The following is a 27,616-nucleotide window of genomic DNA, read 5'->3' as shown; positions in this document are numbered from 1 at the left end:
GGAAGGGAGGAAGGAAGAGAGCAAGGGGAGGGGAGAGAAGGGGGTCTACAATTCTAGCTTCAAACTGTAGTTATGAAGTGGCTACTCCAAACAGATATGAACCCAGAGCTCCATCCCAGGCCCATTTTTAAATCCCAGTTTTAGGGAATAGGATTCTCAGGTGAGAGCCAGCCCTAGAAGCCTTCCACAGACAGAGCGTGGTTGAGCGTGTAGGCGTCGCTATCCTCTTCCTCCAAAAGCAGCTTGTCGATGGTCAGGGAACTGACAGCTCTCCTGGGGTCTTCCATGTCCTGAAGGACTGGCTCGGGGATAGAGATGGGGAGCTGGACAAACTGGGGCCCAGGCAGGGCTGGAGCCGGAGGCTGGTACTGCAGGGTGGAGGTGGGCAGCGTGGAAAGGGGCTGAGGCCATGGGAAATAGGTGAGCGGTGCCTGGTGCTCCGGGCCCTCCAGCTGGGGCCCCACTGTGGGCGTGGCGGAGCTTCTTGTCTGTGATGGAGAAACATAGGACCAAGGGTTAGCACAGCCAGGATGCCCACCTGCCCGTCCTTGCCCTCAGAGGGGTCTCCATTTCCTCCTTCAACGTTGCCTTCCTGGCTTCTCACTTCAGGGAGCTCTGTCTTCTCTTGCTCAAAGTCTCCCCCAAGGGAGAATCTCCCAGACAAACGTCAACTGTACCCCTCTCTGTGTCACTTACTAGCTATCTGTCTTTGCTCATGTTGCTTCCCTCTTGGAAACCTCATCTTTCTCATCTACAAAATAGAATATGAATAGTAATGAAGTCAAAGGGCTAAGCGAACTAGAGGACTTTCCAGGGTTGTTTTTTTCTTTTTCTTTTTTTTTTTTTTGAGTTGGAGTCTCACTCTGTCAACCAGACTGGAGTGCAGTGGCACGCTCCTGGCCACCGCAGCCTCGCCCTGCTGGGCTCTGGCGATCCTTCCGCCTCAGCCTTCCAAGTAGCTGAAACTACAGACGGGTGCTACCACGCCCGGCTCATTTTTTTATTTATTGTAGAGATGAGGTCTCGCCAAGTTGCCCAGGCGGCTCTCGAACCCACGGGCTCAGGCAATCCACTTACCTCAGCCTCCCAAAGCGTGGGATTACAGGCTGAGCCACTGAGCCCGGCTTTTCCAGGTTTTGTCAAATACAAAATGCATTCCTCAAACTACTTCAACCTCTATGAAAAAGTGTGGCAATTCCTAAAAGAACTAGAAATTGATCTTCCATATGACCCAACCATCTCCCTTCTGGGAATATATCTGGAGGAACTCAAATCATTCTACAAAAAAGATACCTGCACATGCATGTTGATTGCAGCACTATTCACTATAGCAAAAACATGGAACCAACCGTGCTGCCCATCAAAACTGAACTGGATTTTTTAAAATGTGGTACATATACGTGATAGAATATTACACAACCACAAAGAAGGACAAACATAAGGACTTCTCAGCAACTTGGATGGATTTAGAGTCTATAATACTCAGTGATTTATCACAGAACAAAGAACTGAGTACCACATGTTTTTACTCATAAATGGACCCTGAATATTTACCATAATACTATAAGAAGGGGATTGGCAGTAGCTGGATATTGCCAGGGTGGGGTGGGGGGAAGACACAACATCCATAAGGGTACCTGATCTCAAACCAGGCAAAATGGGGGCCAATGGAAGGCCCAAACTTTACCTGTACAATGACCATTTGTATACCTAATCCACCCCACATCTTTAAAATTCTTTTAAAAATTTAAAAAGAAAATTTGGAGGGGGAAAAAAACATTCCTATTTCAGAGGTCTTAAAAAGTGCAAAAGATGTGCATCCTAAAATCTATGAAAATAAATACACAGTAAGTAATGGCTATATCTAGAAGGTTGTTGCCCTGCCCAGATACAAAGACAGTCCTGGCTTCACACAGCAGCTTCGTCTTCCTAAGGTCCCTGGGGGCCAACACAGCGCCACCCTCTCACCCCTCTGGTGGTGATGGTGACAGGGAGGCCGCACCATACTCAGACAGGGAAATCACTGCCTTCTTCCCTGCTGCTGCCTGGTGCCTTCCACATCCTCATCCTCCTCTGGCTCTGAGCTGTCCTTCCTCCATGGCTGCCCCACCCCATAGACCCCCCATGACCCTCCAAAGGTCAGGGCCATTCGCTCTCGTGCTCTACAAAGCACACCTCTCACTTGCTTAGCAACCACTCTCTCAAACCTCAGGTCACGCCTGCAAGTGAAGCAGGGGCTGCATGCTTACCATTCTTTCACAGTTGAGGAAAGCAGGTAGAAGAGGAATTCTCTGCAGGGTTGTTGTGAGAGAGGCCAGAATCTTCCCCTATCATCCCCACTCCTCTGTCTTATCTCTCTCTGTTGTCACTGTGTCCTGAGAGCAAACTGTTCGAGTCATTTGGGGCAGAGCTCTTTCTAACCTTCTAGGGATCTTGTTACAAAACAGATTCTGGTACAGCAGGTCTGAATTGGGGCCTGGGATTCTACGTGTCTAATCAGGTCTCAGGGGATACCAATGTGGCCACATTTGAGTGGCAAGGCATGAGGATGTTTCTCCACAGAATAATGGAGATGGAAGGAGTCTCAGAGGCCTTCCAGTCTTCAAACATCCCACCACAACACAACTACTTCCTCTCCTCTTCCTCTCCTTTGGCTTAAGCCAGTGGTCCCCAACCCAGTGTCCTGTAAGCCAGTGGTCCCCAACCCAGTATCCTGTAAGCCGGTGGTCCCCAACCCAGTGTCCTGTAAGTCAGTGGTCCCCAACCCAATGTCCTATAAGCCAGTGGTCCCCAACCCAGTGTCCTGTAAGCCGGTGGTCCCCAACCCAGTGTCCTGTAAGCCAGTGGTCCCCAATTCATTGTTCTGTAAGCCAGTGGTCCCCAACCCAGTGTCCTGTAAGCCAGTGGTCCCTAACCCAGTGTCCTGTAAGCCAGTGGTCCCCAACCCAGTGTCCTGTAAGCCAGTGGTCCCCAACCCAATGTCCTGTAAGCCAGTGGTCCCCAACCCAGTGTCCTGTAAGCCAGTGGTCCCCAACCCAGTGTCCTGTAAGCCGGTGGTCCCCAACCCAGTGTCCTGTAAGCCGGTGGTCCCCAACCCAGTATCCTATAAGTCAGTGGTCCCCAACCCAATGTCCTGTAAGCCAGTGGTCCCCAACCCTATGTCTTGAAGCTAGAAAGAATCTGGGAAAGCTTTTTTATTTCCAGTTGTTCAAAACTCGAAATGGAACTCCTACCTTTTCGAGTCATAAACCCACACAGGTCAACTGCAAACTGCAGATTTCTTTGCTCAGGTATAGAATTACATCAACCCAGCCCCACAACAGGTCTTATCTCTGCTGATCAGGAGTGCTGACTTATAGCTCTAGCCAGCTTTGATGAGTTAATTTACAAAATGGCAAAACAAATAAATTATTCCTTAATAAATACAGTTTGTTTGATACACAGAACCTTTCAAAGTAGAAGATGGGGATGATGAAAGGGGATAAATAACAAAAGAAATCCTTAGCAAGGAAATGGCTGGGAACCATGTTGTCCTCCACCTCCAAGCCCACTGGGCCCCTTGATACGGAAATGAGTTGCCTGGGAGAGGTGTTGAATTAACTCCTTTCTATCCACGCCATCCAGGCCCCACAGTTGGTTTGCTGGGTAACCAGGTGGGCCTGGGGTTCCTGCAAGCCTTGCCTAGAGGTTCCTGGAGGCAGGGGGCAGGTGCGTCACAAGGACCGTGGGCCCTGGAGGGAAACAGAAGAGACAAGGGGAGCCAAAGAAAGCTCCAACATGGAGGGTGGGCTCTGGGACTCCTGGAGGCCCAGCTCTACTTCCCATGATTTCTCTGGGTCTGAGTTGTATAAAACTGTAACCACAGGCCTTTTCACCCCTAGACAACCTGAGAGATTCCCATTCCTTTGGTCCATGGGCACCATTAACATAAAGCTATCTCTCTTCCTCCATTCCTGGGGGAAGAGTCCCTTCCTTTCCCATCTGGCCCTTGGTTCATGTTGTTGACTGACTTTGATATACTGATAATAACTAACACTTATGGAATGCTTTTGTATGCCAGAAACTGGACTAAGCCCTCCACAAGCATTATCTCATTTGATCCTGACAACAGTCCTTTTACTAGTATTCCCATTTTACAGTGAGGACACAGAGGCTCAGAGAGATTAAGTCACTAAGCCCAGGGTCACATAGCTAGTAAGTGAAAGGTTGGGGATTTGAACACAGGCATTCTTAACAGTGGAGATAGAATTTTTTTTTAAATCACCCTATAGACTCCACCAGAGATACAGTTCTCTGAAAAGTTGTTATCACCTGTTGCTCAGTCTAGAAATTGTGTTAAATTTCCATTATTAAGTGAACGATCGTCTTAAGTTATCGGAATAGAAAGGAAAGACTGGCTCGGGGGCAGGACCCCACACGGGCCTCACCTGATACCCCATTCACTGAAGTCTTCAACTTGAAGCCAAGACTCATTGCTTGCGGGATAGCTGGGGAGACTTAAGACAGAGGAACAGAAGACCATACAAGCACTCTAATGCCTCGCTACTCCCATGTGGTCACATGGGTGTCCCCTGAGACCCGAATAGACATGCAGAATCCCAGGCCCCATATCAGACCTCCCGTACCAGAATCTGTATTGTAACAAGATCCCCAGAAAGTCAGGAAGAGCTCTGCCCCTAATGACTCTAGCAGTTTGCTCTCAGGACACAGCCCCGAGGAGCATAAGATGTGACCAGAGAGGCTGTGAGACATCTTTGTGGAAAATATTTGAGGTCAACGGGAATAAAAGCAGGCCTCCCTGGAGGACGAGGTGGGCTTAGATAACCCGATGACCCAGGAATCAATAGCAAGGAGGATCAGTACTCCGTAAGTCAGCTTTGGGTCTAAAAGGGTGGGTTTAGCGTGGGCGGGTGCAGCTCTGACATTGTGTGACATACCGTGACATTGGTGATGAGTGGCGGGGAAGCATAGGTCAACACCGAGGAGGGCCCCACTACTGTGTAGCTGGGGCACACGGGCTGCACATACATGTCAGCTGAGTAGGGGCAGCTGACGGCTTCATGGGACACATACTCGGTGTAGGGCGTCCATGGGGCCAGGGGCTGGAGGGTGGCTGGGGGAGGCTGAGAGAGCCAGCCAGCACACAGGGCGCCCTCCTCCGTCACGGCAGAAGCAGAGACCTCCATGTCCAGGCAGGAAGGACCTGTGGGATGAAAGAAATGTCAGAACTGCAGGTGCCACCAGATGAGAGGCCAGCAGGAGACCAAGGCTGCAGGGCTCTTACCCACTGTGGTGTAGGTCGCCAGGGGCTGGTGAGGCAGCACCACCTAGAGGGGGGAGAAGACCAGGGTGGGTGTTTAGCTCTTTCCAACCAGCCCTATGCAGGGACGGCGCCCGAGGGGCCAGGGCAGGAGGGGCCAGGGCAGGAACCGCCCTTGTTAGAACAAATCACCCGCCCCTACCCCAACCATCATCACCTACACTTTTGAGGGATATGTGTTTCCATTTAGCAAGAAGGCTGTGCACCGGGGAGCTGGCATCTTCCTCTTCCCACGGGAGCCTCCAACTCACACCGGAGTACGTGAGTCATCTTCTTACTCAGGCCTTGGCAATGGCTTTGTTTGACGGGCCCAGCTAGTGAGCCCACACCCCTCATCCCAAGTCAAGGAACCAACGACTTGTTCCACTCTAGTTCTGTCTCTAGCAGCCATCGCCAGGCAACTTGTCCTTGTGCCCCCATTGGTACCCAAGGAGCAAGGAAGCACACTCCTTCCTGCCTGGCCCCTTTGGTCACCCCCACACACACACACTAACAATACACATACACACACACTCACACACACATTCGCACACATACACTCACACACACACTCACACATACACAACTCACACACTCACAAACATCCACTCACACATACACAACTCACACACATACACTCACACATACACAATTCACACACACACATATGCTCACTCACACACACATACACTCACACACATACATTCACACACTCTACCCAAATACGCTCACACATAAACACACTCGCACACATATACCCACACATACACAACTCACACACTCACACACATACACTCACTTAGACACACTCACACGCACATACACTCACACAAATACACTCACACACACTCATACACTCGCATACACACATACTCAAACACACTCACATACGTACTCACACACATACACTCACACACATTCACACAAACACTCATACACATACACATACACACACACACTCGCATACACACACATACACAACACACACACATAAACTCACACACACATACACATATACCCACACAAATATACTCACGTACACTCACACACTCACATACACCCACACACCCACACACAAACACACACACAGTCTAATATACTTACACATACACACACTCTCACACACATACACTCACACGCATTCGCATACATGCTCACACACACTCACACACATACACTCACATACACTCACACCCTCAAGCACACTCACATACATACACTCACACACACTCACACAAACACACACCTACACACACACACACACACACACACACACACACACACTCACACACACACTCACGCCCTGGCCGCAGCAGCCCCCTCACCGCAGTGGGTGCAGCCGCCACCCCGCTGCTGGCGTGGCCGCGCTTCCTCCTCAGCAGTTCCTTCACCGGTTCCTTCACACGGACTCCCTGGTACGGCCGGGCCGGGGCCTGTTCTGGAGCTGTGGCTGTGAAAAGCAATGGAGCCCGTGGTCCTTCCCAGACAAGCCCCTGCCCCAAGGTCCCTGTTTCCTCCCAGACCTGCCCGCTCTCCTTAGTTGTGCCTGATCACAGAGGAACACTTGAGACTCCCTAGAATCGTTCTCCCGGAATGGCCACCCTGCCCGCTCCAAGGTTTCTACAGTTCCCCTGCACTCAGACAATGAAGGCCCAGCTCCTTGGCCTGGAACTGAATGGCCTGTAGAATGAGAGCTGAACCCATTTTTCTAACCACTTTGCATGGCCCCCGTCACATAAACCCTGACTCCGACCAGCAGGCCTGTCTACTGGTCTACATGTTTCCTGCATGTCTCACCTCCTCACCTTTACTTGATGTTTTCCATGACTAGAATTCTCTCTCACCTCTTTCAACCTCTTCATTCTTTCTGACCCAAAACCCTTCTGTGGAATTACTACCTCCTACAGCCTCTCAAACACTTCCAGATCTGATCAATATCATCATAGGTGGCAGTAGAGGACAGCAGTCAGAGCCAGGACCCTGAGTCAGGTACCACAGGCCTCAAATCCTGCCCCTGCCACAACCTAGCTGTGTGATCCCTGGCAAGTTACTAAACCCCTCTGTGCCTCTGAATTTGCAGTGTATTTTTTTTTTTTTTAGTTGGAGTCTCACTGTGTCACCAGGCTGGAGTGCAGTGGCACACTCACGGCCACCATAGCCTCGACCTGCTGGGCTCTGGCAATCCTTCCGCCTCAGCCTTCCAAGTAGCTGGAACTACAGATGCACACCACCATGCCCGGCTAGTTTTTTTATTTGTTTGTTTGTTGGTTGGTTGGTTGGTTTTCTTATTATTATTATTTGTTGTAGAGACAAGTTCTCACCAAATTGCCCAAGCTGGTCTCAAATTCCTGAACTCAGGCAATCCTTTCGCCTCGGCCTCCCAAAATGCTGGAATTACAGACTTGAGCCATTGTGCCCAGGCTTGAAATGTCTTTATTAAAGAAATGTTGTGAGGCGTTACCTCATGTAATCAATGGAAAGTACAGTAAGTCCCCTAAATATGAATGAGCTCCATTCCGAGAGTATGTATTTAAATTCAACTTGTTTGTAAGTCCAACCAACTTAGCCTAGGTACCCAACTAACACAATCAGCCATACATACAGTACCAGCTACATCACTGATGCCTTTATATTTGCTTTCAGACATCCTGGGCTTGAAATAAAGATACTGTGTTATTGTGATCTATACAGTACTGTACAGGAAAGTACACAAAAGCACAACCACTTGTAGAGGATGCACGCATGTGACAATGTATGCCAGACACGTGAACTAACTTACATGATTGGGCATGTGAATGCTGCATATTTGAAAGTTCACAACTTGAAGGTTCGTATGTAGAGAACTTACTGCACAGTATATGCTTCATATAAAATCAGGGACATAGTAAGCATTCAATAAGTTTTTAGTCATCCATGTATGTAATAATTAGTTATCCTTTTTGGTGCAAATGTCTTATGCCCCAGATTATAAACCTCTCAAGGTGAGATATTGTACCATCTCTGTATCATTCCAGTGGCATGTCCATATTAAGCTCAGTAGTTACTTGTTGGTTAATTAATTGGGTGATTCTTTTGTTTCTTTTTTAAATTGGAAAATGTAGTTTATTCAGAAAGTAAATTAGAGAGAGAGAAGAGAGAGGAGATTCACTTCTCCAAGGTAGAGGAGAAGGCCAAAGCCAAGAAACACGGCAGCCATAGCTCAAAGAGCCAAGTGGACACACCAGAGCTTAACAAAGCAATGGCTAGAAAGTAAATTAGAGAGAAAGAGAGTGAGATAGAAGATTTACCTCCCCAAGGTAGGGAAGGGGGGCAGAGCTAGGAAACATGGCAGCCACAGCTCCAGGAACCATGTGACCAGACCATAGCTTAGCAAAGCAATTGCCTAATTGGTTGATTTTTTAAGATGTGCTATCATCTGTCTTTCCTTCACCTCTCCTAAACTTTTGGAATGGAGAAGAGTGGCTTCCAGGTTCTCTGTGACTCCCAGGACATGGGGCAAGTGCCTGATGGTGATCCGTGTGCCCTGGGGCCAGAGGGTATCCACCTTGCTGCTGAGATAAGGTTTTCTTTCCCTATTGTCATTAAAGCCAGGAAACCAAAGCACTGGCCCAAATATGAGCCAGAGCATGGGGCCCTTCCTGGCCTGAGACAGCAAGTCAAAAGCAGCCATGGCTGGGTAGTGACAATTTGTCCCCCCAGACAACCTGTGGTCTAGGGGCTCTGGACCCTTGGAGGACAGACCTGGGTCAGCCAAGAGTAGCAAGAAGCACTAGCCCTTAGGACTCACATAGAGAGCCCATTATCATCCACTGATAAGAGCCACGGAGACCTGGGCTCTGAATCAAAGGCCCGGAAGCCTGGGTATCTGCTAAACCCGGATCTGCAGCACTGCCTTGACTGAACTTTGCTCAGTAAATACCCGGCTGATAAGGTCCCAGGCCTGACTCGACATCAGACCGCCTTCCAGAATCCAGGGAGAAGCATGGCCTGGCCTCGAAGCCCAGCAGGTAGAAAGAAGCTTGGGCAAAGACAGCAGGAAGATGGAAGTAAGCTCCAGGGGCAGATGAAGTGGGGTCAGGAATCCTAGCATCTCAGGCTAGACTTCAGACCCATCCCCTGGGATTTCTCACATGGCCAGGTAGCAAAGAAACCAGGGAATGATGCAAAAGACATATGCCCAGGTCCTGCTCCCAGACTCTGATTCTAGGGGTCTGATGTGGGCCTATATGTATAAAGATAATTTGGGTAATTCTGAACTACCAGGATTAGAACCACTAACAATTCACTCCAGATTTAACACAAGAGCCTCCCTATAACATCCCAGTAGGAGACTTGTGATCATCATTTTAATTTTCCCTGTCAAAACAAGAGATCTGGTATTCATTCACTCTTTCAAATATTCTTAGGCACAAGGAATACAGCACTGAACAAGATAGGTACAGCCCCTGCCCACGTGGACCTAGCAGTCTAGTAGGGAAGACAAGCAGTGAAACAGTTCCCAGTGGGATGAGTGTCCCAGCCTGTGAAAGTCAGGCCATTATGGGAGTGTCTAGCAGGGGGAGCCAGCCTGGTGTCTGTGCCCCACGACCACCTGCATGCACTTTCACCTTTGTTCTGAACAGCAATGACAATGGACTTAGGAGCCACAAATACCCATATTCAAATCTGGGCTGTCACTTACTAGAAGAAAGTTCTGAAATGTCATTAACATCTCTGAGCTTCCATTTCATCAACTGTAAAATGGGAATCATCATTCCTCTCTCACACAGTTGTTGTGAGGATTAACTGAAATGCAACACAGGAAACTTTCAAGGCCATGTCCTGCATACTGTAGATACTCAATACATATTATTTTTCCTCCCTTCCCTCCAGCCATGTGTACCTTTCTCTGGAGAGTTATAATATGAGAAATCTCTTTCTCCTACTGAATATTATGTTTCATAGCAATAAGGACCTCATTTCCTTGCATTATCTTCTTTTTTTTTTTTTTTTTTTTTTTTTTTTTTTTTGGTGAGTCGAGATCGCACTCTGTCACCCTGGCTGGAATGCAGTGACATGATCACGACAATTATGACTCGAGGCAGCCTCAACCTTCTGGGCTCAGGTGAGCCTTCCACCTCAATATCCCAACTAGCTGAGACTACAAGTGTGCACCACCATGCCTGGCTAATTTTGTATCTTTTATTTTTTGTAGGCATGAGGTTTCACTATGTTTCCCAGGCTGGTCTCAAACTTCTGAGCTCAAGCAATCCTCTCGCCCTGGCCTCCCAAAGTGCTGGGATTACTGGCATGAGCCACCACACCTGGTCCATTGCATTATATTCTAATGAAATTCACAATCCACTTACAGCGTTCTCCTCCATAAAAATGAAGATCATATTCATATGTATGTTGTAGAGAAATTTGAGAATTGCATGGGAAGTGCTTAGACTAGAACTTGGCACGGAGCACTGAGTACACGGCAGCTAATATTATCATGAGCATTCGTAGTCATATTCCTTTCCAGTGTGTGGAGACAGCAGGTGTCACCGTGAACCAGAAGGAATTTCCCATTCCTTCAGCTATTTCTCAATGGCTTGCTTTCAGCCCCCCAAGCATCCTTCTGAGAGCATCACTCCTGCACAAGTCCCATTCACCACTTTCCCTTCTGCAGGGTGGTGCCTGATGCTGACCACAGCCCTTAGGTGTGGCCTGGCATGGCAGAGAGCACGGCACCAGCCCCTCCCACACTCTGCTCACTCCTTCTCAGCATCACTATGGCCACATCAGCTTTGTTTACAGCCACATAACTCAACCTACGCTTGTCCCCAGTTAGGTTTCCAGCTATCAGTTAGGTTACACAGCATGCAGCCGAAGGCATGGTACACTTGGGAGAAATTTGAGGGATGGGGTTACTTGGGGGTCCCAGCACTGCTGTCGCCCCCTTAATTCTACTGGGGGACAAGGAGGGCTCAATCCCATATGCACACATCTCAGACCAGTTCAAAAACAGGTATGCCATTCACGTCCCTCTCATTTGCATGAGCACCTCTCAGGAAGGGCCTAGAGGCCTCCCAGTCCCACTCCCTCCCAGGAAGTGGACACTCCACACACTTGGCATGAAAGGGATCAGCTGGGCACTTCCAGGATCTTGTAAGTGTGGGCTTCCTGCCTCCTGTTGTTTTAAAATCAATGAACAAAGAGGCCTTGGGGGAGGTGCTATGAGCGGAGACTGTCACCATCTATTGTCTGGACTTCCTTGAAACCCACAGTGCCAACAGGTGTGCCTACATGTGGAGCAATTTCTAAGTCCCTACCTCTTCCTTTTGCCGCTGCAGAATTCCCACAGCTCCCAAGGGTCTCCTGATGGCCCACCCACGTATCCACAGTCAGCTGCCTAGGAATACTGTAACTGACACCCACCTGGAAACTTGCAGTTGGTATCTTTCACACCCACCTATGCACAGCAACAATAAACATCTCTAATTCCACAGCAAACACTGTTCCCTACTGCCACCAGCATGAGAACAGAGCCCACAAATACAAATTTGGGAGAGAAAAAAAAATCGTCTGAATCATGATTGCCTCACCTCGGGGCTGCTGGATCCCTGGATTGAACTAACTTCAAAACAACTAAACTGGAACATTGAAAAGGATTGTTAACATTTTAAAAAATAGTTTCTAAAAAAATAATAATAAAAAAGAAAAACCAGGTCGTGCTCAATGGCTCAGCCTGTCATCCCAGCACTTTGGGAGGCTGAGGCGAGTAGATTGTCTGAGCCCGCGGGTTGGAGACCAGCCCAGGCAACTTGGCAAGACCTCATCTCTACAATAAATCAAAAATTAGCTGGGCGTGATAGTGTGTGCCTGTAGTTTTGGCTCCTTGAAAGGTTGAGGCAGAAGGATCGCCTGAGACCAGCAGGTTGACGCTGAGTTGGCTGTGAGTGGGCCACAGCACTCTAGCCTGGGTGACGGAGTGAGACTCCAAATCAAAAAGAAAAGAAAAACTAGCCAAAGAAAACAAAACAGGAGACCGGAATAATAATAATATACCAGCAGAGAAGATGAAAGTCCAATTTCCCAAAGTAGAGTTGACCAGAGATTTTAACAACTTCCTGAACACATTGCAGCTCCAGGGAGCATGACCCCAAAGTCTGAAGATTTCTCACCATGTATCCTGCAGTCTGAGGTCCCTTTAAGTCTCTTTTGGGCATCCAAGTGTCCGTCATTGAGAAAAAAAATCTTTCCACCTAAGTTTGAGCCTCTTGTCCCTCCCTGGAAATCTCCTTGTTTGGGCTGAGGAGTTCACCATATTGCCTTTCCATACTACTGGAAGTCAGTCAACAATGGGGCTTGAGAGAAATAAAAAAGCACATTTACAGAAAAACCCATGAATTTGTCCCCAGTGAAGGCTTCCCTTTTCCAAAATGAGTGAACAAAATCTGTAGGTATAAAAAGTCAGCTGAAGATATTTCAGTTCCCCCTGCCACACACCCGGACATGCTCCACATCACAAAAATAAGAGTCCTGCAGCTGCTGTTCCGCTGAGAATGCAGACCATGACAGCTTCGAGCCAACGGGTCACCTCAGCGGGTCACTGACAGCACTTTGGCTGCATGTGGCATTTGTGCCTGCTTTGCACCAAGCCAAAGGAACACATGGATTCTACTGATTTAAATAAGCACGGTGCTCCAGTTCCTTGATAAAGGTGCAATAAAATATCACCAAGGAAATACGCAAAACTATCAGCACTTATTTATTTAATGACACCTTGCAAACCACATTCACACCACAATGCAGAAGCCACTAGGCTAAGGAGGTAAGTCCCTCCTAATGGTTCCGAGTGGAGCTGACACCTAGGCACTGATAATTTCTCGGGGAGCAACTTTAAAGGAGCCGATGTCAGAAGGCATTCATTCCCTAGAATAGCCTCCAAGGCACTCTTGAGAGAAGACCCTTCGTCCCAGGTGCTGTGCTCTTGTGATTTCCCATGAGCCACTGGGCCAGGCAGCAGAGTGGACAACATTTAAGAGAGTCGCTGTAAGTGCTAGGTGGTATCCAGAACAAGCCTGCATTTCTATCACCGGTGATAGAACCGATGATCTGCCTCATCTCACCCACTGAGAGTTCTTTCCATTCACCACTGACTGGTTGAACCGTGAGGCTGCCACCAAACAAGGGTAGTTTTGAAAGATAAAAGCTTCCTAGCCAAGAAAGACATGTGACACAAAATCAATTGTGACACATTATTGATGACACCAGGTAACCACTGTAAATATTATCTTTTGCTGCTGAATCCTCAGTATTATTTTTTTTAAGAAATTAAAAAGGCCCACTGAGGAGAAAATTTTCTCATTACCTGCAGCAAAACCAAAAACAAATCATTGAACAATAGAAGCTCAAGCCTAGGGCTAACGTCGCCCTGGCCTCTAACTGAAAACAAAGTCACAAAAGTTTCTGACACATTTCACTTTAATGTAAAGAATCTTGTGTGTTTACATGGCCTAAGATAACTGAGGACGTCTAGAAAACGTTAGTTTGGGTTGGCTAAAGGATTATTCACATCCTTAATTGGAACATTAATGTGGGTACTCTTCTTATAGTAAAGATCTGAGTCAAAGTTTTCAAATTTGTTCTTTCCATTCATGGACAATGGCTGATTTTTTTCCAAACAGGAAGAAAGAACTTGGGCTTTGGCCAAAGGTTGGACTTGACACACTACAGAAAGGCTTTCCTGCCCAATTTACACTAGATTGTAGTTTACGTTTTGGTTTTTTTTTTAATGTAGGCCAACAAAGAAATCCTATAAGCTTGTACTGTGGGCTTTCCATTCACTAACGTTTGAAATGAGAAGTCCCTGCATCCGGAAAGTATAAACACGTCACTCATATATTCCAGCAATCTGGATAACATCCAGGGCAGAGGAGAAAAAGATAGCTGGGAAAAAAGAGGGGGCTTTAAAGAAGGTGTTGAGAGTATATGAAAGAAAGTGGAACCTCAACTGAATTAGGATTTATTGTTGGTTGCTTTTAAGGCTTCTGGTGTAGCCAAAAAGAAGTTTAAGTCATAATGTCTTGCTCGATAGGCTGGGATGTTGCTATTAGGAGATCACCAAGATGGTGGCTGACCCTATGTTCTCCAGTCTGAGCAGAGAAGAGAAGGGAAGAGTTGGTGGGATTTCCCCTCCCTGTGTGCCATTCTAAGAGATGTATTTATTCCCATCGGCCCCACAGAGCTCAGTCATCAACCACAGGCAGGTCCAGTGGGACAGGGTCAAGGAGAGCCACAGTCACTTAGAATTTCCCCAGACCTACGCAAGCTAACAGGACCTCAAGAGAACAACCCTGACAAAAGGCATCGGGCAAAGCTCCTAAAGCATGTTGGGGATAACTTGCAGAGGGTTGTTCAGTCTTAGAATCACAGAGTCTCAGACCAGAGAGGTCTAGTGCCAAGTGATCTCCGCTGAAAGAAAGCCGTAGCTGGCAGGGAATAGACACCCAGGGCGCTCACACAGGGACTCCTCTAGGTTATGCTAAGTTTACATAGAGAACCCACTTACCCACAGCCCACCCTTACCCACCTAGCTCACATCTGAAGGGTTCCTACTCTGAGCCCTTGGAATTACCTGGGTATCCCACCCCATGACCTCAGACAGGGTCAGCTAACGGCCTCAAGTGCAAGAGGCTTCCTGTGGCAGTGGTCCTCTGGCTCATCCTTCACAGTACAGCCATCCCAGCATCCTTCCTCAAATGCTCTCTGCACCTTCCACACCACACGTCCCTCCCTCCAAGCTTCCCACTGAACAGGCAGAGCACACAAGGCTGTGTGATCCCACACTCTACTCCCAGAAAAAGTTTCAATGTTATGCCTTTATGTAGACTCGGATATGTTGAATAAGTGAGTGACAAAGGTCCACGTGTTGTTTCCTGGTCACAGACTTAACTCTAAACTCTAAAATAGCCACACTCACATTTGCATGATGTCCTGTGGCTGGCAGAGACTGACCCAAATGATTTCATGAGAGGTCTCACCACAACCTCTGAAATAGGTAGGGAAGTATTCTCTCCTCCTCCCTTCTTTTACTGATGAGGAAACTGGTGCTCAGAGATGTTCACTGATTTGTCCAAGGACTACACTTGTAAGTAACAGTGATATCAAATAAACCCAGGACCTCTGATTCCAAGCGAAGCCCATTTCTGTCTCACTGCCTGCCTCCGCACCGCCTGGGCAAGTCCTGTTTATTCCTCTGGGTGACACTGGGGATCAGTTATCAAATGGTCCCTGGTGCAGTTCTAATCCTCCTTCTTCTGGCTGGAGTCTGGGCTCGGACCACCCTAATCCAGTCTCCCTCAATTGCCAACTCTCCCAAGAAATGGCATTTCCCAGTTGAGGGAGGAGAGATCAGTCCACGAGAAACTTGCCAGCAGTCTGCTCACATGAACAGTGACGAGAACTGAGAGACCCAAACAATTTCCCGCAAGGTTTTATTTTTGGTATTTTTCGACTGAAATGACAGCAGATAGGTCCACCTGAGAAACCAGCTGCATCTGCTTGCCTTTTGCAGAAACTGGGGTCACTAGAGCAGAAAGGGCTCCCATCTTAGATACACCATGTCCCAGGGCAGGGGACAAGACCAGGAGACCCCTGGCAGAGTATTCATTGAACAAGTACTTGCTGAGGAGAGTAGACAAGACTCCTGCCCTCATGGTGCTTACTGTTGAGTTCAGTGAGATGTACACACCTAATCAAATAACTGCACATGCAATCCAGAATTTCGAACGGTGACAGAGCTGCCTGTGCCTCAGAATTGAAGTGGTTCTGGCTTGTTTGGTTGGTTTCACCACCACTTGATTCAGTGAGACTTGAACAAGCAGCAAAATGGGGGACCCCAGTATATATGACTGTATAAGAAGGAGACAGTAGCAAGAGGCATGGCTGTTCTGTCTCCAATGCAGAGAGACTATTCTGGGGTCAGAGGCTCAGACCATGGGTGGACCCTTGTCCAACACGCTGTAAGAGGCATACCTTGTGTGAACCCCAAGGGTATTTCACTGGCTGGCCTTATCCTATCTTGGCTGGTTAGCCCACCAGGAGAAGAGGAGTCTCTGGGACTTAGATTCTGAGATGGAAACCCCTAACTTCAGAGGTTCTATACTGAGTCTCAAGCGTGACCCCCTGCAGTTTGCATTTGGGAAGGTTTTGGAGCCAGGCTAGAGCTACCCTCAAAGTCATCACCTGCCTCCATCTAAGGATGGTCCCATTTCAGTCGGGAGGAAAAGAAGGACCCAGTGCAACCCTAAAACCCGTGGCACTGAGAAGCAGAGTGGTATGGTTTGGGACTCTGCAGATCTAGTTTAGAAAACACGCTATGTTGCTTATCACCCACGTGACCCTTGTCAAATCCCTTAAGCTGTGTGTGCCTCAGTTTTCCCAGCTGCAAAATGAAAAGAATATCTACCTCAAAGGGTTCTCATGAGGATGGTATGAGAATGACACCCGGTACATAATAGGTTAAGTACCTGGTACATAAAAGGTGCCCAACAAATAGCTGTTTCTCCCGCAATCCCAGTCAACATGAATTAGATCCATGACCCATCTCTCATCAGAGAAATCGCCTTGGTACAATAACCCTAACTTGAATTCATCCTGCTACTGATGCTAAATATCTTCAACATACTAAGAGCCTTCTGCTGCCTGCCAGGCCTGCCATATCCTCCCTTCATCACGCTCCTAGAAGTCACCTCTCAGGTGCCTGGGCCTGATGTCCCCAAGCAGGACAGCCCTGGTTAGGAGACAATGATGCTGTAGTGGGACTGGTCAAAGACCTCACTTTCAGACAACAATCCTGGACAGGAGACATCAAAACCCTGGCACTGGCCCTTTTTACCATGAGCTGAGCAGAAGATTTCTTTCCTCAAAAGTCACCAGAGAATTAGGTTTGTGGCAGGCTTGAGTTGTTAAAGCATGGCTTTGATGAACACCTTGAATATCTTGGGATAGCAGCAATTAGGTCACAGACATTCCCTTGTCCTGATCTCAGATGCAGCCCCTTAAGGAATGTGTATGTATCTCTACAAAGACAGGGACACAGTCATGGTTGAGGCTGTGATGTAGATACTCCTTCAAGGGTGCTAGACACCTAGGAGGGCATATTACACATGGGATAGGAATGTGGCAATGTATGAGGGAGGGCTCTTCAATCTTCAGAGCAGGGAGTTTTATCACCTCTTAGAGCAAGAAAGATCCTTGAATGACACACAGCGAATTCCTCAGTTTTATTGAGAGCAGCAGACATTAAAGGGGACAGAAAGGCCCTAACCATACCTCAAGACCGAAAGTCCGTATCAGGGAGTGAATGAGAAGAGCCCACCCATCCCAGGTGCCCACCCAAATTCTATAGCAAGGCAGCACCACATTGAGGGATGGAGCAGAGGAAATGGGTATGTCTTTCATTATTAGATCAAGGCCTGAATCTAGAATTGCCCGTCGGATCTAAGATGGGAAAAACCTGTGATTAGGCAGCTGGAAATTCTGTTGTTTGTTCCTTGATTTAAACAATATCTAATTTTGGATTAACAAGACACAAAATGGACTTTTCCTGAGCCCCTCAGGTAAGGACCACTTCTTTGGAAGATAGACTCTTCAGACCCCAGCATCACTTCCATATTTGGGGTCAGACCCAATTGGCCAAGTCCCAAGGCTCATGGTGGCCTGGGGTACAGCCTGTGTGAGTGAAAGTAGTCCCAACAATGAATGTATGAGAGATATCAGTACCAGTCAAAATTAGCTTTCTGGATAATTCTTGGGTGCACTAATCAGTGGCCCTCAAGATGTGGGGGGATTCCCTCATGAAGAACCCTAAAAAAGGGGAGGGGTTGTTAGTATCAAGCCTGGGGAAAAAAGTCGTTTGGTTAATTTTTGAGGAATTTACCTCCTCCCTTATTCATGAGGCCCACAAAGACTGAAAACATGACCTTCACAGCTTCAAAGTTCATAAAGACCAATAAAACATGCTCCACTTCCACCCACTCTGTAAACCAAGAACCTGCAACCAGTTATCAGGGATCTTGCTGGAGGGAATGGAGATTGGTCCAGGTCAGGCTGGCCCAGCCATGGTCTGAAGAACCCTGGAATACAATCACGGTGCCTGCAACAGAGAGAGGAAGGCAAGGAAATCTGGGGGTGAATGAGCAATCAGAGCTCCAGACATCCTCCTAAAACTGCTCCATTTTTATTTTCATCTGTTCTACCACAGATTTGGTCTGAATGGTGGGTTTGGTGACAAAGATGTTGTAGACATCAGCCTAGATACCCTCAGATTTTCTTCCCAATGCTAATATATTTTATGTCCTAAGGTGTACCTGCATGCCCCAAAATCGAAGCAAGAAGCCTGATAATCATTTATTCTTCCAGATCCATATCCAGTGCTGTATGTTTCATGGCACTTTCTCTGATCCCATCTTCCTCTCCCCTTTGGTATTGATAATTGATTTCATTGGCTAATTTCTCCAGCTGGAAATAAGTCCATTATTGGATGGATGCAGGGGATGACGAACAGATGGTTGATTTTCCTTTTACGTCTCTCCTTTTTGGTATGCTTTCATCCAACATGAAGACTTACTCCTGTTTTCAACACTCTTGACTCTCTCGTTTCTTTCCTATCTCCTCAGTATTTCCTAGTCTTGGAAAGTTTTAATAACTTTTGAAGTCTTGCTCTCTTCTGATTAAACTTATGGCTCTTTCTAGTGGATTAGAAAGTAATTCAGCTTTTCTTAAGAGTGGCCAAATTCTTTTGAGTCCCAACACCTGGGCTAAGAATGATTCTGGTTTATAATTCTTTAGTGTCCTGCTCTTCCCAGAAAGTGGTACTCATGAAACCGTTACTAAGAAAAGGAGGCAGCACATTGTTGTTTCAGTTTTCAGTATCATTAGTGCTATTTCTTCATATTTCAAGTGTCGCTCTGCTCACAACTAGATTATAAACACTTCAGTCCAACTTTGCGAATTTAAAGAAGAAACACGGCCGGCCAGGGTGGCTCATGCCTATACTCCTGGTAGTTTGGGAGGCCAAGGCGGGAGGACTGCTAGAGCCCAGGAGTTTGTGAACAGCCTGGGCAACATAGCGAAACCTTGTCTTTACAAAAAATGGAAAAATTATCTGACCGTAGTGGCGCATGCCCATCAGCCACTCAGGAGGCTGAGGTAGAGGCTTGTCTGAGCCCAGGAGGTCAAGGCTGCAGTGAGCCATAAAATCATGCCACTGCACTTCAGTCTGGGCAACAGGTTGAGACCCCGAATGACTCAATAAATAAATAAACAAACACACAAGTTTGCCGGTCAGGACAAACCTTGCTGCCATCCTTTCTCATAAGTTTGGTAGGGAAATTATGGCCCCAGTTCCAAGGTTAGTCACAGAATGGCCAAATTAATTAGCAGTATTGACCCTGATCACCAACCTCACCACAAGTTGCAAGACTGGAAATAGGTCACCTGTCATTTCACAACAAATGCCAAAGTCAGAGGTCATACAAATTGTAGTCTAGAATTAGCATTCATAGTCTTTGTCCTCAGAGGTAGGGAATGGAAAAATAGTAATAGTAACTAATATTTATTGAGTGTTTACTTATTGCCAGGCACAGGAGTAAACCTCAACCACAACCTCTTGAAGTAGGAACCACACCCTTGGTGTGTGTATATAAGGCAACAGCAGCCAGAGACTAAAAGGCTCGCCAGCGACACACAACCAGTAAGGCACAAATTTAGGACTCTCACTTGGACCTGCCAGCCCCAGAAGGCCCCCAAAGGCAACAAACGAACAGAAATGTCCCTCACTAACTCAAAATAAAGCCCTCCTCTCTTGCTTTCTTCTCTCTCTCCCCCACTTCCCCATTCTCTCTCTCCCTCTCTCCCTCTCTCTCTCTCTCTCTCTCTCTCTCTCTCTCTCTCTGTCTCTCTAAGAGATGCAAAGTGATAGCCTGACTTTCCCAAAGCAAAGAATGTTCAGAATGAAGGAAGTGCCTAAGAGGCAGAAGCCTTGATTATCAGCAAAGGCTGCCACACAGGGCTCTCTGTTAAAGCAGCCCAGAAAACAGATGGGTTAGGTTATTTGGTGACAGAATCTAGCCTGCTCTGAGCCTTCCACTGTAGCTGAAATGTCTGCAAACGGCCCAGCAGAGGAAGGACGGCAGCAAGCAATGACCTTGTTTCTGTCTATGAGAAACTGAGGCATAAGCTAAACACACAAAATGAGTTCCCCAGGTATAGGCAACCATCTGCAGGCTTCATTTCTCCTTTGGTCCCTTATCTGACATGGAAGGCCTGTGCTTTTACCAAAAGTACCTCCTAAACCTTCTAAGTGATACAGGCACCGTGGCAGAAAGACAAGACAGTCCAGCAGGCCAATACTTGGGGTCTGCTTAGATTAACTTTGCTGTGTGGACCAGTTACTAACCTAATCTTTAAGCTTCAGTCTCTCCACATATGAAATGGACCTTACAACAGAATCTACCTCACAGAGCTTTTATTCGGATTAGATGAGATAATACATTTAAGGTGTGGCAAAGACCAGCTGTAGGCACACCCAATATCTGCTTTCCTCTTCCTTTCTAACAAGACCTGCATTCTGGAGGGTGGCGATGTGCCCCACTAAACAACTGTGCTATTTTCCAGTGTGGGTGAAAATACACCATGAAATACTATTCATCTATCGAGAAGAATTGAAATCATGTCTTTGGCAGCAACTTGAATGGAATTGGAACACGTCATCCTAAGGGAACTAACTCAGAACAGAAAACCAAACACCTCATGTTCTCACTTATAGGTGAGAGCTAAACTAAGAATCTGCAAAGACATGGAGAGTGGTAGAATGGACCCTGGAGACTCAGAAGGGGAAGAATGAGGAGGGGAGGAGAGACCAAAAACAAAAATCACCTATCTGATTCAGTGTGCACAGGAGGAGGTGGTGGGTACACTTAAAGCCCAGACCAAAAACTATTTGTACCCCCCACCAAAGTCACTGAAATATACATATATACATACATACATACATACATACATACATATTTTTAAAATTTTTTTAGACAAAATGGTCATTAACACCAGCAGAAGTTGTATTGTGGGGAAGAGGCCATGATAGAGAGGCATGACCTCTCGCCACTCCCTTTTCTTCTTCTTCTTTGTCTGAGGATGTGATAAAGATCACAGACACGATGTTTGGAGTTACAGTGATACCTTAAAAGAAGTGAGGACAAAAGTCACATGCCAAGGACAGCAGACCAGAAAGACAAAAGGAGTTTGGGATGTTATTGGTGCTGTGGAGACTCTGTACAATCCTGAACAGCCTAATAGGGACTTCTTTTATGAGAGAGAAGCCACTGTCTTATTTAAATGTATGTTATTTTAGGTCTCTTCACCAGCAACCAAATGTAATCCAAATGGTCCAACAAAACATTTGAGACACTGCATGGCACCAAACAAGTTCCCAGTACCCCACCCCATAGCTGTTATTTATGACAATGAAAAGGATTGATCATGTACCTTTATGACAGCCAAAGATACATTAGAAGTCATCAATTTCAACCTCCAGTTCAGTACTGTAGTCATCAACCTTACGGCACATTAGAATCACCTGAGAAGCATTTGAAATGTCCCCCCTGTGTCCAGGGAAACTTAATCAGAAGCTCTGGGTTGGGACCCAGGCATCAGTGTTTCTTAAATCTCCCCAGAGCATTCCAGTGTGTCGCCAAGGTTGAAAGACATTGCCCGAAGCACTGGTTTAAAACACGTATTTATTTTTTATAAGCACCCATGAAAACTCAGCAATCAGAGCTAGTAAAGAACCTCAGTCAAATGCAGCCTCCTTGTTCTTAGCCAGGAAAAGGCAAGTTTCCGTTTGATACCCAAAGCAGTCAGGCACTTCCCTAAGGCCTAACACCTAATTATCTGTAGATTGGAAAGTAGAATCCTTATTGCCCACCTGTAAAAACAATGCCTTGTCCATAGCATCACACAGCCAGGATGAGAGGGCTTCAGAGAAGGCCTCCCCATCCCAAGCATACCCACTCTTGTTAGGCAGTTGTTTTACAAAAATGAGAAAACTGGAGTGTTGCTAAACCTTTCATTAAGATGAAAATTATGTTAACGTTTATAATCAACTAGCCAACTTTTGTTTGGTTAGCTCAGAATGAGAAATAGGTGGACATCTCCATATAGTGGAAAAATAAACCACTTTAGAAAGATGTCAGGGGGAAAAAAACCTGATATACTTACTTTGTAATGGGAAAGTTAAAAAGCAAATATTTACAGGACTTCTTAGTGAATTAAATGTGCACACATTTCTTGAACAAGTGTAGGCGATCTTGATTTTCTGTTGTTGTTGTTGTCCCTCATAAGAGAACAGATTTGTGGGTGTGAATTGGCAGAGAGCTCTCAAAATTTCTGACTCAGTAACTTTTTGGGCATAGAGAGGAACAAATTTAACATTTTTATTTGGTAAATACAGGAATAAAGAAGTAAAGGGTCTACCAGGAAAATCATCTGCTTTTTAACCAGAAAATCATCTGCTTTTTAACCACACAATTATATCTGTGTTTTGTTGATGTGTGTCCCTTATTTCATCTTCAGAAGGTGGATGTGAAGTTGTGTCTCTTCTGGATTCTGCTTGTCCTAAACAGTAAGGTCCACTGAATCGATGGGTGAACTTGATAAGAAGTAGAGGTGCTTACTAGGTTTATTAATGAAACAGAGATTATAACACCGAATAGAAACATCAGAAGTTTTCCACAGATCTAAATTACTTCTTGGTATAAGTCCTGACTGAATTTATTCAGGAGGTAAGGTTCCAAAAATTATGTGCATATTACACATTCTCCCTTTCTTTAACTGCCCTAAAAAATGTTGGCTATTTAGTGGAACCCTAGAGTGAATCCTAAGAGCACAGTTCCATGTCAGTGAGAATCTTAAGGCCCTAATTTTTCTGCTTGCTAAACCTCTGCTCTGTCCAAGTTGTCTAAAAGCAAAGGCGCATCCATGACATAATAATTTCATGATAACTATTTCCCATTCTAAGGCGCCTCCCTGGGCACAATAGTAAAGACATGCCAAGACCAAGACAACTAGCCAATTTAAAGAAAATCAGTCAAGACTGCCTTTTCTTATCATATAGATATTTCCCTAATACAAAAAACAACAATAAAAAGCAGTTGTCCAATTTGTTCACTTTCTAACAAGCAGTGTTGAGTTAATTATACCCAGTTCCATTACTTTGAAGGAAGAAGTTCGATGAAATAAATGTGGGGCATTGCACAAATTATTTAATGAATCAGTTGCAAGCTTTATCTACCGTTGGTGTTGGCACTGTGCAACCCAGGGATACTGAGTAACCTAAGGAAATGAATGCCGAAAGAAGCAACCAAATCATTAGAGACCAGAATTTGGCAAACATTTTCTATCATGAGCCAGATAGAAAATATTTTAGGCTTTATGTGTGCCATACAGTTTCTGTCACAACTACACAATACTGCCACTGTAGCAAAAGCAGCCCTAGACAATAAGCAAATGAATGGACATGGCTATGTTCTAATAAAACTTTATTTATAAAACCTGCATACAGACCATGGGTTGTGGAGCTCTGTTTTAGACCGTTAGAGATTTGCAATATCCTATCACCCTAGAATATTGTGACCGTGGTTTTTTAACTATTCTATTCAAAGTGTGGGAAAGGATACATAGCAGGAAATTTGACATGACCCTGATCACCCAAGATGGGCCATGGGAGTTGTCCAAGAAGAAGAAGGAAGGTACTAACTCACCACTATTACTGTTTATCAGAAACATGATAGCACTTTACCTACATTCTCTTCTTTAGTTCTCTGAGGCAGGCATTAGAATCCCCATTTTCCAGATCTTTAAGAGCGTGAGGAGATGAAGTAACAAAGTTGCAGACCCTTCTTTCAAACCCAGACCTGTCTTACTCCAAGGCTCGTGCTGTTTCTCCCGTACTCTCCCTAGGGGGGATGGATGTTACCTGTTCATATCTACACAGGACCAGCAGGACCAAGTGCAGAAACCAGGGAGAGACTCTGCAGGTGAAGTGACATCTTCATCCAACTGGTCCATCAAGCAAATCTTGAATCCGTGGTTGGGCTTGAAGAGTTCCACCTTTCTGTGCCAACAGTTCTGAGTTCTGTCACGCTATCCTCTGATCTTACCAAAAGTTCGTGTTCACATTGAGTCCACAAACTAGGGTCACGGGCCAGGTAGGGAGGAGGCAACATTCACAAAGTGAATGTTTTCTTAACCCTTTCCAGAACCCTATAGTACAGTCATTTCAGCTCATGCCTCGAGGGTGTTTTCCGAAAAAAGAAAGTGCTTTTTCAGCACTCTTGGTGTCTGATTTCAAACCCTGCCCTTCCATCGGTGATTCTAAGTGGGCTGATGATGTTGCCCTGTTTTTACTAGTTTTCCCACAGGGTTTAGTCACCCAAGTGCCCTCAGTATCACATACTTAGGCCCAGGGTAAGGGAATGGGTCCAGTGCCCAAGGCTTCTCCCAATTTCCTTTAAGGTTCAAAGGACAATTAAAGAGAACTTTGATTTGTGTTGATCTGAACATCATGAAACATTCACCCCGGTTATTCCACTGATGAGCTTACAGTGTTGTCTCCCTACTGTTGGAGTCTTGCTGTACCTGACTGATCTCCAGGGTGTGAGCAGGAAGTATGCCCTCCAGAATCCCCTTAAAAAAAAAAAACTTTTGGCCGGGCTCGGTGGCTCAGCCTGTAATCCCAGCAACTTTGGGAGGCCGAGGCAAGCGGATTGCTTAAGCCCACAAGTTCAAGACCAGCCCAGGCAACTTGGCAAGACCTCGTCTCTACAATCAAATAAAGTAAAAAATTAGCCGGGCATGGTAGCACATGCCTGTAGTTCTGGAGCCTTGGAAGGCTGAGGCGGAAGGATCGCCAGAGTCCAGGAGGTCGATGCTGGGGTGGCCGTGAGTGTGCCACGGCACTCCAACCTGGGCGACAAGAGTGAGACTCCAACTCAAAAAAAAAAAAAAGCTTTTCTCTGAGTAGGCATTAAAGAAGAAAAGTGTAGTGCATAGCGAAGAAGGGAGAATATGGCAGCTTGTGAATGCAGGGAAGCAACTCATATCTCAGATGCTGATGCAGAACCCAAGCAATGAACACCATTTCGGTGGCACTCTGCTTACTAACGAACGAGCATTATTATTTCCCCATTTTACACGTGAGATTCTAAAAAAGGATTTACATTGGAGACTCAGAAGAGGGAGAGGGAGATGGGTAGAGGAACGAAAAATCACCTATCGGGTACAATGTGCACAGGTGGGGAAAGTGGGGACACTTAAAGCCCAGACTTCTTCGCCACTATATAATGTAACCACGTAACCAAGAACTATTTGTACCCCCTGAAGTTATTTAAATAGAAATAATAAAATAATTTTAAATGATTTTTTAAAATAAAAAAGATTGTAAAAAAAAAAAAAAAAGGCAAGTGACTTGTTCACAGAAGGCAGGCGTTATCGGAAAACTCCCTCCAGGGGTGTCACATAAAACGCAAATGATTCATCTCTAGTGGAAGGGCTCGGTGGCTCAGCCTATAATCCCAGCACTTTGGGAGGCCGAGGCGAGTGGATAGACGCTTAGGAGTCCCCAGCACGGAAATGAGCACTGACCTGCTTTCATCCACAGAGCACTCAAGATAGGGATGGCTGCCATTGTCCCGCAAAGGATAAGCTGCCATCACTCCATTCTCCTTCCAGCAGGAGCTGCATGCCACCCATACTAGAATATTCCTAATTATCTTGGAAGGAGTCCATAATTCTCAAAGTCAAATTAAATTTCACTTATTTTTATTTTTAAAAAATGCAAATTGCTGATATCAAACAATGATGTGACTTCACGATCTGAAAAAGGTTGCCGTCACTTCTCTGTATGATATGTTAACAGCTCAATGTCAGAGAATTTACATGAAATAGAAGAAAAAGGAAATGAGTGATAAAGTGAGAGAAAGTCACGTTTTAATCCATGAAGGTAGATTTTCAGAACTTTAAGGAACCAAATAGAATTATCTTTCCATAAAATAAAAACTCTCCCTGATTTATCTTTTTCTATAAATCTAGATTTTCTTAAGGTAGGGTGTACCTGAATTAATTAAAAGGCACTTTAAAGAACTAAGAACTTTTACAAGAAACATAGAGCAATTTTTTGGTAATGTTACTTGTTTGAGAAAGTATAGAACTGAGCCCCAATAAAGTTCAACTCTCTTGAGACCGACGAGCTGACTTTGTTTATCTCATGAAAGAACTGTTGTCAATAATCTCTGTATGATTTCAATTATTAGTAACAGGAGTCTGTTCCATCCGCAAAAAGGAAAATAAAGTTCACAGCTGTCCCACTCAACTCCGGGGATAAAATACCAAGGTCAAAGATAAACTGGCTGGCTCCCTTTACCCCTCCCTTCAGCAGTGGGACACACAAGCCGTGCCACAGGAAGGGAAAAAAAGTGGCAAGAGGTAAGACAGAGAAGCCAGTGAAGACATCCTCCACCAAACCAGGTCTCCATTTGGTCCCAGTGCATCACACAGATCAGGCTTTGCAGAAAGCTCAGACACTCAGCTAGAACCAGGCCCAGAGAAATAAGCAGCAAGCTGGAGAATCGCTGCTTATAAAAACAAAGTCCCCCATGTAAAGAACTGCGAACTGTCCCAGAACTGAGAACCGTCCCAGCCCCAAGCCCGTATCACATGTGGCTTTTGTCGTGTGAATCATAAACTGCCCTTTCTTCACCCACAGTGATTCATGCACCGATGCCAGATGCGATGAGCCGTCCCCGCTTGGAACACTAGCTCGTTCCCCTCCAGCCTGGAAAATCAGCATCACCTCTGACAGGTCGGTTTCTCCACCAGGCTCCGGCCCGCCCACCTCGCCCCTCGCGGCTCCCGGGGCTTGGAACCCGGGCCCGTGGCCCCGTGGCCCCGTGGTCCTGTGATCTCGGCCACCAGCTCCCCACTTGCAGTCCAGGCGACGATCCCCCGGCCCCCTCCCGCGCCTGCTGGGCTCCGACAGCCACAGCCAACCCACTTACGTTTCTGCCAGAGCATGGCCTGCGACAGGATGTTGCCTTTTCTCTTTGAAGCAGACAGTTTGGCTTCTTGAACGTGAGGCCTGGGTGTGCTTTCCTCCAGGGGAGCCACTGCTTGCGCGGAGGCTGCTTCCTCGGCTTTTTAAAGGCCCGAGTTCCCGCTGCGTGGAACGCGTCACCACATCCTCCCACCCCAGGCACCGGGCGCTCTGCTTCCAGCAAGAGCAAGGCCGCCCGT

General features: G+C 46.3%; 1 protein-coding gene across 2 annotated transcripts; it reads right to left on the bottom strand.

The window, feature by feature from the left end:
* Nucleotides 1–27,616, bottom strand: POU2AF1 (POU class 2 associating factor 1). Of its 2 annotated transcripts, XM_021710436.1 has the most exons (6): nt 27,382–27,495; nt 25,970–26,049; nt 6,625–6,749; nt 5,285–5,327; nt 4,938–5,203; nt 90–488 (listed from the first exon to the last, which is right to left on the bottom strand). In XM_021710436.1, the coding sequence occupies exons 2-6, from the start codon at nt 26,010–26,012 to the stop codon at nt 174–176; spliced, it is 792 nt and encodes a 263-aa protein (XP_021566111.1). In that variant the 5' UTR covers nt 26,013–26,049; nt 27,382–27,495; the 3' UTR covers nt 90–173. The 2 variants fall into 2 exon arrangements, with proteins under 2 accessions (XP_008052221.1, XP_021566111.1); XM_008054030.2 differs by lacking the exon at nt 25,970–26,049 and having other exon boundaries at nt 1–488; nt 27,382–27,616.

Source organism: Carlito syrichta, unplaced genomic scaffold (assembly GCF_000164805.1).
Source record: "Carlito syrichta isolate Samal-C Ts95f unplaced genomic scaffold, Tarsius_syrichta-2.0.1 Scaffold288963, whole genome shotgun sequence".
NCBI classification, from domain to species: Eukaryota; Metazoa; Chordata; class Mammalia; order Primates; family Tarsiidae; genus Carlito; species Carlito syrichta.
This window is presented reverse-complemented; position numbering and strand designations above follow the sequence as displayed.

Coding starts and splice junctions, on each gene's coding strand:
- POU2AF1 (XM_021710436.1), bottom strand. CDS start 26,012: ATGGCAGCCATCCCTATCTTGAGTGCTCTGTGGATGAAAGCAG. Junction 5,328..6,624: donor TGGCGGCTGCACCCACTGCG/GTGAGGGGGCTG, acceptor TCCCCCCTCTAG/GTGGTGCTGCCTCACCAGCC. Junction 5,204..5,284: donor GGCGACCTACACCACAGTGG/GTAAGAGCCCTG, acceptor TTCATCCCACAG/GTCCTTCCTGCCTGGACATG.